The sequence below is a fragment of the Triticum dicoccoides genome, chromosome 7B (genome assembly GCF_002162155.2).
Source record: "Triticum dicoccoides isolate Atlit2015 ecotype Zavitan chromosome 7B, WEW_v2.0, whole genome shotgun sequence".
Lineage (NCBI taxonomy): Eukaryota > Viridiplantae > Streptophyta > Magnoliopsida > Poales > Poaceae > Triticum > Triticum dicoccoides.
Genome location: NC_041393.1, coordinates 696,157,218 through 696,171,177, shown reverse-complemented (window position 1 = coordinate 696,171,177; position 13,960 = coordinate 696,157,218). Strand labels below are relative to the sequence as shown.

The window sequence follows — 13,960 nt, the reverse complement described above, 5'->3', positions numbered from 1 at the left end:
GTCACGCTCCTCCCCATCCCCACGCCCCCGCCTCTCAACACGGACGCCTTCGACTGGCTCGACCTCTTCGCCTTCCTCAACTCCCCCGCCGACTCCTACCAGATCCCCCACCCGCCCGCCTCTTCACCGCTGGCGGACGACGCGGCGGTCAAGGAGGAGCTGGAGCGGGCAATCGAGAGGGGGAGGGAGCGGGAGCGGGCGCGGCGGGCGGACCACCGGCGGCTGCGGCAGCGCCAGGTCAAGGCGGAGACGGAGGCCTGGGCGCGCGCCGCCGAGGAGTACCGCCAGCTCGAGCGCGAGATGCTCGACCGCCACCTCGCCCCGCAGCTGCCCTACGTCAAGTCGCTCTTCCTCGGCTGGTTCGAGCCGCTGCGCGACGCCGTCGCCAGGGACCAGGACGTGCAGCGCCGCAAGCGGGTCAAGCACGTCTACGCCAAGTACCTGCTCCTGCTCCCCGCCGAGAAGGTCGCCGTCATCGTCATGCACAAGATGATGGGCCTCCTCATGTCCAGCAAGGACGGCTGCGGCAGCGTCCGCGTCGTCCAGGCCGCGCACTCCATCGGCGAGGCCGTCGAGCGCGAGGTTCGTTTTTAATGGCCCGCTTCTAGGCGCAACTTCATCACAGACAATTTTTCGATACTATCTATTACTCATGACTTAGAAATAGCTCGTTTACAGCAATGTGAGATTTAGACTTAGTGATGGTGACCTTAGTGTAATTAATGTAGATGGACCATAGACGTTGTTGTGCAGGGCTTTCATTTCCATCTGACTTGTCAACAATTTGACTTGATTGACATGCCGAATTAAAAGTTTGGCAATGTTATGAAGTTAACAAAATTGGAGGAGCTGATGACATCATGCAACTGGTGGATGTGCAATGGGTTATGATATTTTATTTTATCTCCAAATTGTGTTGTGGTGTGATAGCTGGATAACGTTGTTGACCTACTTTGTCTATTAAGATCCAATAGACATCATGTGGGTTGGTTGCCAAGTGGAGATGGCATCTATGTTGCCTGTTTGACAATAAGTTTTCTGGCACTGACAATGTGAGGATTGCCAGATCAGAAATCATGTGTGGGGTGTATTATATTTAAGGATGACAAAGCCTTGGATTAGGAATTAATCTCCCCCTGGCTCAGGCCTTGGCTATTCTGCTTGTGCGCTAGAGCTATATATGTTGTGGACTGGAGTTTGATCACGTTAATTAGGATGAACTCAATGCTATTGTAGGAGGCTCTTCACTTGGCCTTAGTGTCAGTTGTTTTTTCTGTGTGTTGAAAGCTATTTATTGTTCTGCAGTACAAAGTCCAGGCTTTCTTTCAGAAGACTAGGAGAAAAACTAGGAGCAAAACTGAAAGTGAAAATGATCCAGCATTAGACAAGGAACAGGCAAAATGCCGGAAACTTGTTAAGAGTTTGGTGAGGAGGAGGAAATTGACTGAAGCACAGAAGCTTGTGCAACAGGAGATTGAATTGGAGGAGTGGGGCACAGAAGCCCAAGTGAAGGTTTGTTTTCCAGATAGCATACCTACAATTACAGAGTTTTGTCTCATATGTTATGGAAGGTAATCCTCCTTTTGTGACTGCAGCTAGGAACTCGCCTGATTGAACTGTTATTGGATTCGGCATTTGTGCAGTCACCAGCTGACCAAACACCTGACAGTTCTCCTGATTTTCGACCTGCATTTAAGCATGTATTGCGAAAGCCTATTGTAGAAAATGGGTAGGGTGCACATATTCCCAGTGTTTGCCTTTATTGCGTGCTTTGCTTTCGCATTGACACGCACTGTTGTGTCAGTATCATGTGCTTGCTTAGATTGGTTATATCTGTTCTGACATTTCTGTTCAATGAGCAGGAGACTAAAGAAGAAGCACTTCGTGATAGAGTGTGATCCTCTTGTGCATGAGGGGTTTGAAAGCACTGTAAGTTTGTTTTGCACTGCTATGCTGTTCTTTTCTGGATGGATATAGACGTTTAACCTATAAAAAAGACCATCCACTTGTTTTCTTTTCCTTATTTTTACAATCTGGATTTTCTCGAGTGTCAACCCATCGAGTTTGTTCACAAATTTACTTGCAATGCTCGCTGCATTGCAGATTCCATTTTCTTGTTTTTATCTGTTCAATGGAAATGCTTCACATGTATTTAGAAGTTTGAACTTTTTGCAGGCTAGACACGTGGAGATACCCTATCTTCCTATGCTAGTACCTCCTACAAAATGGAAGGGGTATGCTAGTGATTCATGCATTTGTCCTTTTTCAGTTAATTATGTTGGGTATTTACTAGTTCATCAACATTTAAAGTAGCTATGTATGGTTAATTAGATGATATAATTGATTACATCTTCTCTCTGGTGATCATTTTCGAACCATGTATTGTTTCAGCTATGATAAAGGCGGACACCTTTTTCTGCCTTCGTATGTTATGCGGACACATGGTGTGAAGGACCAGAAGGAAGCCATTAAGAGTGTTCCAAGAAAACAGCTGCGAAAAGTATTCGAGGTTTGCTGACCACTCATCTTTGACACAGCCTGCATTCATATTTTTAAACTCGTTTCCTTTGGCATAGTGGCACGTCACAAACACTCGTTTCCTTAGTAGTGAATGTTAGTCTCATAACAGCATGGTCTAGATATTCTCCCTGCTTTAATGATTATTTCTGATGTTTATTCATTTCTGCTTGCTTATTTTTATTGAATGATGAAAGCAGTCTGAAGCATTGTCATATTGGCAGGCATTAGATATCCTTGGGGGTACTAAATGGAGAGTGAATAGACGAGTACATGACGTTGTTGAGACTATTTGGAGTCGTGGTGGGGGTATTGCAGGACTTGTTGATAAGGGAAATGTGAGTCTACTGCATATTGTCAATTCTGACATTGTGAATACTTTGGTTCCTTCAGTTTTCATAATACGCTCTAGTGGCCACACATGTTTTTAACTACCTGTTTGCGCTTCTGTTTTGTTTATAGATTCCTCTACCTGAACAACCTGAAACAGAAGACCCAGATGAAATCCAGAAATGGAAGTGGAGCGTAAAGAAGACAAAGAAAGCTAACCGTGAACTGCATGCTGAGCGATGCGATACAGAACTAAAACTCTCTGTATGTGTTATAAAGAGGCGCTCTTACTTTCTTAGATATCACGGTCTATGTTTTTTGGTATGGTATGCCGTTACTGAAGCTATACTGTTTCCACCTTTGTGAATAGGTTGCTCGTAAAATGAGAGAGGAGGATGGCTTCTATTATCCTCATAATCTAGATTTCCGTGGTCGTGCATACCCTATGCATCCACATCTGAGTCACCTAGGTTCAGATCTATGCCGAGGTGTTCTAGAGTATGCTGAAGGGCGGCCACTCGGAAAATCTGGTTTACGCTGGTTGAAGATACATTTGGCTAACAAATATGGCGGAGGCATTGAAAAGCTTTCTCATGAGAGCAAACTAGCGTTTGTGGAGGATCATTTGCCTGATATATTTGATTCAGCATCAAATCCTGTTGATGGGAACTGTTGGTGGATTAATGCCGAGGATCCATTTCAATGTCTAGCTGCATGCATGGATCTTTCTAAGGCATTAGAAAGTTCATCACCTCATGGTGCTGTCTCTCACCTACCTATTCATCAGGTATTGTCTTCGTTGAGAATGAGGCACACTCGCATGGGTTTCGATATTACTTAAATCATCACCTGTAAATAGAGAATAGGGAAAGGTCAATATCCTAGGATTGATCAAGGTTAATAACTCAACATATATGGGCACCGAGGTGTTACTTATGCTTTTGCAATGAAAGCATTTGAGATATCTCTGCCCAGCCAGCATTTGTCACGACATTACTAATTACTGGTCACATTTTTCATCTGTTAGGATGGTTCATGCAATGGGTTACAACACTATGCCGCTCTTGGAAGAGACTATGTAAGTATTCCTGCTATACCAACTGAGCATCACTTGGCCTGAACTTTATTTTCTGTACTTGTGATATCGTAAAATAAAGCTAGCACTTCGTGCTTATGTAATTATATAGTCAGAGTGTACTGTTTTCTTTTACATGAATTTTCTTCACTGTCTGGAATTTATCAGTACTCAACCTGGTCGCAAAACTTCTGTTTTCTTTTGCATGCTATTTTTCTTGAAATTCTATAGTGGAACTATCCAGATATTAACACTTGACAATTGTCTTTGTACAGATGGGCGCGGCAGCTGTCAACTTGGTTCCTGGAGAGAAACCTGCAGATATCTACTCAGAAATAGCTGCTAGGTGCCTCCCTCCCCCTCTCTAATTTCCATATGCACTACGTTTGTGGATGCCCCCCCCCCCACCCTCCACCCCCACGGAAGGATCAACCAACATCGCTTACATCTTCCAGTTGTTCAAAACAGCTCTACATGTCTATTTTGATTATATTTCTGAGCTATTTATGTAAGTCGTTATCATAACTGAATTTTATCATGTAGGAACTACTAGGAAATATATTTGATATGTCTTAGGGAAAACTTTTACCTTTACCATTAAGTTACCTTCTTTTATTAGATCAGGCGACAAGTATTTGCCTTCATTAAAACACAAGCTGTGACAATTGTGCGTGAAGAAAAACAAATCCATGAAGTTATATGTTTGACTTCTTGAAATAAATGTAGCTGGCTGTGACTAAGGAACCTTTCTGTAATTCTAAAAGAAACAACAGGCTCTAGCAACATCTCGTTTTTATAATTTTATTTGGAAAGAACACTAAGGTACTGTAGGGAGGGCAGACCTTGAACCTGAACAACCGCTGAGGCTGTTGCCACACCCAGTTCTCCTTTCCAATTATTAATTTGCCTTAATAGAGTATAGTATTTAGCTTATTTGTCATCTAACTGTTAACTCAGTTTTTAGATTATTTACTTCATAACGCTTTTCCCTAGTGCCTAGTGGAACTCAGTAATTAATAATGTTTTGGCATAAACTTGACTGAAGGGTATTGGATGTTGTACGGGAAGACTCAATGAAAGATCCTGCTACTGACCCAAGTGTTCCATTAGCAAAGGTTTTAGTTGATGAGGTTAGCCTTCTCCCTGCGCCGCTCTGCCTCAATCAAGAAATATTCTTCTTCGTGTACTTTTTTTTAACAAAACAGTTGAGGACCTGGACATTGGTAGCTTACAGGTGGATAGGAAGCTGGTCAAGCAGACAGTGATGACGTCAGTTTATGGTGTCACATTTATCGGTGCTCGCCAGCAAATTATGAAGAGGCTTCAAGAGAAAGGACACATTACAGATGACAAATTGCTCTATGATGTGTCCTGCTATGCTACCAGGGTAAGTACTTCATTTGCATCTGACAAACTGGCGATTTTTGTGACTCCCTATCATTGTTAAAGAAGGCACGCCTAGGCTCTAGGTGATAGCAAAACGCCTAGAGCTTAATCGTGCTAGGTGTGCACAGCGTGTGCTTTGGTGAGAAAAGCACAAGGCGGTGGCAAAATACACAATTAATGCCTAGCGCATTCTTTTTGATTGCATTGGAGAGACAAGGACATGCTGTAACTGTTGTTTCTCTGATGAAGGTAACTTTGGATGCACTAGGACAAATGTTCCAATCTGCCCGTGCTATAATGGCATGGCTTGGTGACTGTGCAAAGGTATATGGTATATTCTGTTCTGAATCATAGTTTTTTCAATTGATTTAAAATTTGACAGGCATCCCAATGTAATGTGTGGCATTGCATTTTCCTTTGTACAATAATCTTGGTAGTTGAGTTGAGGTATCAAAAGGCTCTGACAGTGTTTCAATTCTTCATAGATGATTGCTTCAAAAAATCAACCAGTCAGATGGACGAGTCCTGTAGGTCTTCCAGTTGTGCAGCCATACAAGAAATATAAAAACTATATGGTAAGCTACTTATCAACTATTGCACATATATGTGCATTTTTTTGTGTATCTACACTAAACAAGCAGTACACATGGATACTCGATTTGTTTTGGTTATGCTTGCTCACTTTTCTTCGAGGGAGCATATTTGCTCATTTGTGTAAATGTCATGTTAGTTATGCACCTTTCGAAACATCACTGCAGTGTGAGTTGAAGAGCACTATTGGTTCGTACATGAAAATAAACATGAGCTAATTGTATGATCTGGACCATATTTTTTTTTACTGAATCTGGACCATATTTGTTTTAATTCTCATAATCCTTGAAAAAGGTGTCCAACGTGTGGAAGGAGCATTCTAGGAACGATTGAGATGCATTCAAGTTAAAATATTTAATTGCCGCGAGACAATGTTCTACTATTTTGTCTTCGTTGCCACTTTATGAACACTATTTGTGTTATTTATTTCAATATCGCCATTATCGTGCAGATACGAACTTCTTTGCAATGTCTGGCTTTACGACGGGAGGGTGATGCAGTAAGTAACTTTATTCACTTACTCCTTGCTTATTCCAACTATCATGGTTAATTTTTGCTGTCATTAAATTTTAGATTGCAACCCAACGGCAAAAGGCAGCTTTTCCACCGAATTTTGTCCATTCTCTTGATAGTTCACATATGATGATGACGGCAATTACTTGCAAGGAGGCTGGTCTTCATTTTGCAGGTATTTTCTGATTCTGGTTGCATTGCTAGCACAAATATTTTAGTAGCAAACCTCCTCCCAGTACCAACCAACCTTAAGCTTTCACTTCAGTGGAAGTGGAATGAACTGGATTGTTGTCTTTGATCTACTGCGTTTAGCCTTATTTTTTGAAAGGATACATTTAGCTAAAATTCGACATTGCCTTCTTTAAGCTTCATTTTTATATCAAAATGTCCATATTGGCCTTTACCAGCCCTTTAGAAAAATGTTATACCTGCTACTGGTTTTGTATCCCAGCAGCAGTAGCTACCTTTTACTCCCTCTGTCCGGAATTACTTGTCGCCGAAATGGATAAAAATGGATGTATCTAAAACTAAAACATGTCTACATACATCCATTTCTTTGACAAGTATTTCCGGACGGAGGGAGTACATTTTTGGTTATTCCATGCATTGCCACTGAGGCAAGGTGTTCTGTTCATATATAATATATCAGATAGGAATAAGCTTGATGTAAAACAAAGTTTCTGGTGAATCATGGATGTCAGCTTCCTTTTCTTGCTGTTGGGTAATGTCCTATGATCTAAAAACGTCTTATATTTTGGTAGAGGGAGTACTCCCTCCGTCCGAAAATACTTGTCCTCAAAATGGACAAAAAGGGATGTATCTAGAACTAAAATACATCTAGATACATCTCCTTTTATTTATTTTGATGACAAGTATTTCCGGACGGAGGGAGTACTTGTTTAAATTCTCATATGTGTTCAGTCAGTAGTGCTAATTGTTGGTTCCAGTATATTTGCTCAAATCAAATAGCATAGGATTTTGCTAAAAAGGGCCCACAATCCTCAAATACACTTGCTTGCCTATTATTCACACAACAAGAATAAGGTACCTCCTGTTAGGGTCCAAATATGACGAGTTGATCAGGATCCAAGCTCTCTTGACAGCATATGGTGTAATTTTAGTGTGAAAGAATCTAGTCACAATCCCTTTGTATCAAACAGCCAATATATAATGCAAATTAAGTCGATTCTGGATGTTGACTTCAAAAGCTTTGTGCTTTCGTTACTTGTGCTTTTTATGCTTGTTCGTAAGCAATTTATGTTGCCTTCTGCTGATGTGTTTTGGCTGCAGGAGTGCATGACTCATTTTGGGTGCATGCATGTGATGTCGATAAAATGAATCAGATCTTGAGAGAGCAATTCGTGGAGCTGTACAGCATGCCAATCCTTGAAAACGTATGCTGTCAGACTGTACCCTATGTCTTTTAAGCAATCCATACTTTGTTCTTCAGCTGCATCAGCAGATTATTCTCTAATGCTCTTTTTCTTATATTCAATCCAGCTATTGGAAGAGTTTCAGACATTATTTCCGACAGTAGAGTTTCCTCCCTGCCCAGCACAGGGGAATTTTGATGTGAGAGAAGTTCTCACATCTACCTATTTCTTCAACTAAGCTCACTGGGAGAGTTATACGTAACATGTCACGAGTTCGGCGTGGTTGGATAGCTGAATTGCCTGATCATTATTCACAAATCACAACACGATGGTCGTGCGGCAGCCAAAGGCGGATGGGCCATGAAGGTGAGTGTTGCAAAATCTTTGGCATAAGAAGCATTACAGCAGCAAGCCATTGCAACTCAGCCTTGGGGCACACCTGGAGAAGCCTGGATGGTTTTTTGGCATAGGCGAATCAACTCGTCGAGCCCTAGAAGCCATGCCAAATGGTAACAAGCCTGAACTGAACAAGCCTCAAGTGGTTGGTGCTGATGATTTTTTGGTTGACGCAAGATCTACAAGGATGTGAAGTTCAATTCAGGCGCTGGCTACCATTATTCAGGCCAAGGTAAATTATGAAATAACGAGTTATCAACTTGTGAAGAGTCCAGTCTTGCTGATGCTGCTGATGATGCTGATCAATTTTTCCATAGATGAGAGTTCGTACCCTAATTTTACTGTGTATACGTTTTTTGATCTCTTAGGATTTTTGTAGCCGATGGCCCTGCATGCGCTGCACCATCACCTTGTAATAATGTGTAGAATCCGGGCACCAAACAGAAACCAAAAAGTGTATATGAGATCCATAGATGCTGTTGACATGAAATAAAAATGTACATGAGAAAACTTTTGACTCTACTGTATTGCACTAATCTTTGGTCTCCTTGATGATGTTGTTCCGGTACATAACTATGATCATGTGGTGTTGACTCTTGTGCTACAGCTTTACTACAAACAAGTCGTTCGAAATTTGAACGAATTCGGATCAAAATATTTTTGAGCGTCTCTTTTGTTTTTGGAAATAGTACTAATGAACCAAACACTAACACACGCGACGCACGCGCGCCTACTCAGTCGAACACGACGAGCTTCTCGTACATGGGCCCGGAGATGGCCTTGTCCATGACGGCCCTGGGCGACGGGGTTTAGTCGCCGCCGAGGAACAGCTTGAGCATGTTCTTGGAGAAGCCGCTCACCAGCGCCACCCCCTTCTGCTCCGCCGTCACCGGCACCGACCGCGAGGCCCGCAGGTTCCAGAACACCACCTGCGGCACGGCGTCGCCGTACCCGGCCTCGGTGTACTTCCTCGTTATCGCCTCGTAGTCCGTCTCCCACGGCCTCGACGACGCCTCGTCGAACTCCATGTCGCTGAACACGAACACCTTCCTCACCATGCGCTCCGGAGGGACCTTGCCGGCGACGGCCACGCGCAGGAGCTGGTCGAACACCGCCTGGAAGTCGGTGTTCATGCCCCACTCCATCTCGCAGATGAACTCCGCCTTCTCCAACAGGGTCTCGCCGCGGATGCGGTGCAGCTCCGGCGCCGCGCTGAAGGTGATCACGCGGTGGCGCCACGGCTCGTCGCAGAGATCCGAGAGGAGGAGCCCGAGCGCGACGCAGACGTCCATGGGTGTTGAGTAACGTGATTGTATCAGGAAACATATGTTAGACTAGGAAATATTCTGGCTTGCCTTGTACTCCAAGTAGATTATGTACTCCTATATATATATGCCCACGAGGCTCCAGCAATACAACGGACTATTCCACCAAATCCCTCTCTTCCTTCTAACATGGTATCTACGCAAGTCGATCCTAAACCCTAGCCGCCGCCGCTTCCGCACCTGTGCGCCGCCCCTGGGGCGGTCGGCCTTCATGACCGCCGCCGGGGGCCGCGCCGCCCGTACCTAGGGTTCGTCCGCCGGCCGTGTTGGCCGGCAGCCCTAGGGAGTCTTTTTTCCCGATCCTTTGATCCGGGTTTTCTCTCTCGCCGGTCGCTTTGATCGGCGTCTACCTTTTGGTTTTCCGGTCTATGTGATCCGGTTTGCGTCGCCCACCGCCGCCGTCGACCCTGTGCGCCTCTACTCCAACACCGGCGCGATTGGCCGGCTTCTTCACCGACCCGGCGGCCTCGCGCGTCTGCCCGTCGGTCGCCCCGACGCGGCGGCCTCGTGCGTCGGCCCGCCGGTCGCCCCGACACGGCGGCCTCGCGTCATGCGGCGGCCCTTCACCGCCGCCGTTCGTGCGACAGCCCGCCCGTCGATCTACACCGGCCATCACCGCCCTGCTCCGACCGGGACTCCTGCATCACCCCGACCCGGCGGCCTCGCGCCATGCGGCGGCCAATCATAGCCGCCCTGCCGCCCGTCGCCACCGGCTTCATCTCGGACTCCGCCGCCACCACGCCTCCACCGAGCGGCGTCCCCGACCTCGCGCGCGATCGGCTTGGTCACCCGCTCGCCGCCGCGATCCGCCTCATCTACGCCGCGCGACCGACCTGGTCCGTCGGTTACGCGCGCCTCCGCAGGTCCCGTGAAGATCGTCCCCGACTTCAGCGCGCCTCTCCACCGATCGAGCATCGGGCTGCCGCTGCGTCGCCCCGTCGGGCCGCAGAGCCGCCGCCCCGTGGTTCTTCTCCCGGCTGCACAGACCTGCGTCACCCCTGCGTCGCCCCTTCGGGCCATAGTGTCGCGGCCCGCGGTCCCCCGCTGCCCCGAGGGCGTCCGCTCTAGGCCGTCCCGTGGCTGCATCGACCCTCGCGCCGCCGCTGCGATGCCCCGTCGGGCCGTAGCGAGCGTGGCACGCGGTCCACGCCGCCGTCCCTGTGGTTGCACCGACTCGCGAACCGCCGTTGCGTCGCCCCTTCGGGCCGCAGCATCGCGGGCCGCGGTCTCCGCCGCCGCCCCGAGGTCTTCCCGCCGTCGCCCCGACCCACCTGCCGCCGCTGCGTCGCCCCTTTGGGCTGTAGCGCCGCGGCCCGCGGTACACTCCGCCGTCACCGCGCGTCGATCTCCCATGGTATGCGTCGCGCCGTCTTCCTTGGCGCGGGAACACCACCGTCTGCGCCGGTCTTCGTCACGCTGTCAGGGTTCTTCGCCTACTTCGAGCACCGCCGCCGCACTCCTAACCTAGCCGCCGCCGCCGCCGTCAGGCCGCCGCCGCCGCTCTTCTTTGGCCGCCACCGCCGCTACCTTCGTAGCCGCCGCCCGTCCACCCCCTTCGTCTTCGTCCAAGCATCAGCCCGTCGCCAGCGTCGCCGTCATCTACCCCGACCACTTCGTCTACTCCGACCACCGTTGGTGACATCGGCCCCGCGTCGATGGACGCCGCAATCGTCATCGAGTTATTCTCTGCTGGCCCCTCCGACTTCTCTGACTTGGCGCACAGCTCGTGCAGGGCCCTCGTCTACGCATGCCCGATGCTGACAACACCGATGCATGCCTTCATCCACGACGTGTCCTCGGGCCTGGCAAGCCTGGTCGGTGCTTCGTCAACTTCGTCTTCGTCCGTCTACGCATGCCTGGTGCTGGCAACACCGGTGCGTGCCTTCGTCCACGATGTGTCCCCGGGCTTGGCAAACCCGCCGCGACGCGTCGTCAACAACATTTTCTTCCCGGCGCACCCCTACTTCGACACCACTGCGCCCATGCTAACTCGGCGCCCTCTTGCGCCCGTGGCTCCACGGCAACTTCCTCGACACCGGCCACCCCGACTCGACATCGACCCCGGCATTCTTCGCACGGCTACCTCGACCACGGCTCCACCACACACGCTCTTGGCTACCTCGACAAACGACACAAAGGGCTACCGCCTTGCTTGAGCAACCTCGTCGGTTGCCACTCCAGCTACAATTCCGCGATGCGTCGACCGTTACGACTGGGGGGGGGTGTCCGCCGGCTTGCCTTCGAATTCTTCTCCAGTCTCACCGTCTGCGTCGCTACCGTTGTGACTGCGGGGGGATGTTGAGTAACGTGATTGTATTAGGAAACATAGGTTAGACTAGGAAATATTCTGGCTTGCCTTGTACTCCAAGTAGATCATGTACTCCTATATATATGCCCACGAGGCTCCAGCAATACAACGGACTATTCCATCAAATCCCTCTCTTCCTTCTAACAATGGGGACGCCGTGCATGCTGCCCGACACGTCGCACACGGCGAGGCAGTTGTTGAGCTTGCCGAGCGCTAGCATGTCGTCCACCATGCGCTTCCACTGCATGTCGGCGACCTCGTCCTCGCCGTCGACGGCCGACTCCAAGATCTTGTGCGGCAGCAGGGCGCCCGCCGCGATCTTCTTCTTCCCCGACTTGACGTCGGCGAGGTAGCCGTTGAAGCGCTCTTTGTCGTAATAGATGAAGTGGTCCTTGTAGTTCTTCATGGCGACGGACGCCACGCGCGTGTACAGCACTTTCCACCACTCGCCCGCCGACATGAAGGTCTCGGGGAGCTTGAGGGCATGGCGCAGCGGCACGTAGGCCTCCCTGCGGAGGCGCTCCCGCGCGCGGTAGGCGTAGTGCGCGTCCGGCAGGTCCTCGGGCAGGTCCGGCGCCGAGCCCTTGGGGAAGAGGCGGCGCGCGATGGCCTCGCAGATGAGCGTGGAGCGGTCGTAGCTGCTGTCGACCGACGGGCACCATTTCCCGGCCAGCGAGAGGTTGATGTTGCCTTCTGAGAGCTTCTTCATGTCCTCGGCGAGGAGGTCAGCGAACACCTCCGCCGTCATGTCGTGCAGGAGGCGGTAGTTTTGGTCCCGGGCGTACCTCTGGACGGCTGTCGCTGCGGCGTCCGCGCGCTTCTTCTGGCGCTCGACGGTGGCCTGGGCGGCCTCCTCCAGATCACGCTTCTGGCTAGCAGCAACGCGCGCCTTCATCGTGCGTTTCTTCTCGCGGCGCTCGAGCTCCGGCACCTCCTTCCTCGGCTCGCTGTGCGCCATACGCAATCGAAGGCGGGCGATGAGTCCTCCTCCCTCGGCAGTGAGGCGGGCCTGCTTCCCCGGGGTCCTGGTGGAGGCGCCGCCGTGGATGATGCGGTGGAGGATCTCGGGGAGGTCCTTGAGGTACCCGAACTCGGCGACGGGGCGCGCGTTGAGGGCGAGCGTGGCGGGGTGGGAGCCGTGCATCCAGAGCGCGGCGGCGTAGAACCCCTCCCGGTCCGACTTGCCGGTGCCGCGCACGCCGCGGAGGTTGCAGGCGAGGCGGAGCACGGTGGTGGGCTCAGCGGCCCAGGCACTGGCGATGAGGGACGACACGGTGTCGGCCGGGGTGCCGGGGACGATGTGGAAGAAGATGTCGAGGCAGGGGTCGCCCGAGGTGGCGAACGTCGGGGAGTTGTTCTCCGTGCGCGTCTTGGCCGGTGGCGGCGGGGCCGGCTTGATGAAGTTGGTGTCAAGCAGGTCCACGAACGGGCTGCCTGTTGTGGGCTTCGCCGCCTTTGCCGCGCTCGCGACCGCCGCGGCGAGGCTCTCGGCCGGTGGGCCGCGCAGGGTGTAGGAGACGGCCCTGCGGCACGCCGCCGCCGCGGCTGCCATGGGTGATCGATGGGTTTGGTCTGCGTCAGGGTTTTGGCTCTGGGTTTTGGGGGGATTTTGATCGTAAATAGCGTGGTTTGTTGGGGAGAGACGGATTTTGCGGGGGATCGCGCGCCATTTGCTATGGAAGGTTTCGTTTTGCTAATTAAACCTCCTGATCCTTATCTTTTTCTAGGTTTAACGTTGCTGCTTTATTTAAGAAACGTAGCTCGGAATGTCATTTGAAATTACATCCAACACACACTCTCGGGGATCCCCAGCCAAACACTACAAAGTTCATCACCTACTCCAACTTTAGCTAATTTGTGCGCGACAACACTCGAAGAACGACTAACCCAGGAAACCTTGAAATCGCTTCTTGTACTCAACATCTGCTTGATCTCTCTGATCCAAGGGCATGACCTGTGCGTGTAAGCATCTGTACCACGGCCAAACTGTCCAGCTGAACATGCACTCTATCGACATTCATGTCGATTGCCAGTTGCAGACCCCTCCCGCAAGCCAGAATCTCCATCGCCTCAGGGTCATCGATATTAGGGAAATGATGGCTCAGACTCGCAAGGAACGCTCCATTGTGATCCCGTAGGACCGCAC

The 13,960-nt window shown here is 50.0% G+C and overlaps 1 protein-coding gene and 2 pseudogenes across 1 annotated transcript; 2 read left to right on the top strand and 1 right to left on the bottom strand.

Moving 5' to 3' along the window:
- LOC119339429 (DNA-directed RNA polymerase 3B, chloroplastic-like) lies at positions 1-8,705 on the top strand (the record flags this gene model as incomplete). The annotated part of the gene is made up of 19 exons (XM_037611493.1): positions 1-582; positions 1,306-1,512; positions 1,596-1,729; positions 1,863-1,929; positions 2,176-2,234; positions 2,392-2,509; positions 2,742-2,855; positions 2,980-3,111; positions 3,218-3,634; positions 3,875-3,925; positions 4,198-4,268; positions 4,968-5,052; positions 5,157-5,309; positions 5,558-5,632; positions 5,794-5,883; positions 6,351-6,398; positions 6,473-6,587; positions 7,703-7,806; positions 7,913-8,705. Coding segments are annotated over 19 exons (2,733 nt in total), but the record flags the coding sequence as incomplete, so codon positions are not given.
- Positions 8,706-8,915: 210 nt separating this feature from the next.
- LOC119339428 lies at positions 8,916-13,366 on the bottom strand (annotated as a pseudogene).
- Positions 13,367-13,375: 9 nt separating this feature from the next.
- Positions 13,376-13,960, top strand: part of LOC119339427 — a 4,556-nt pseudogene continuing 3,971 nt past the window's right edge.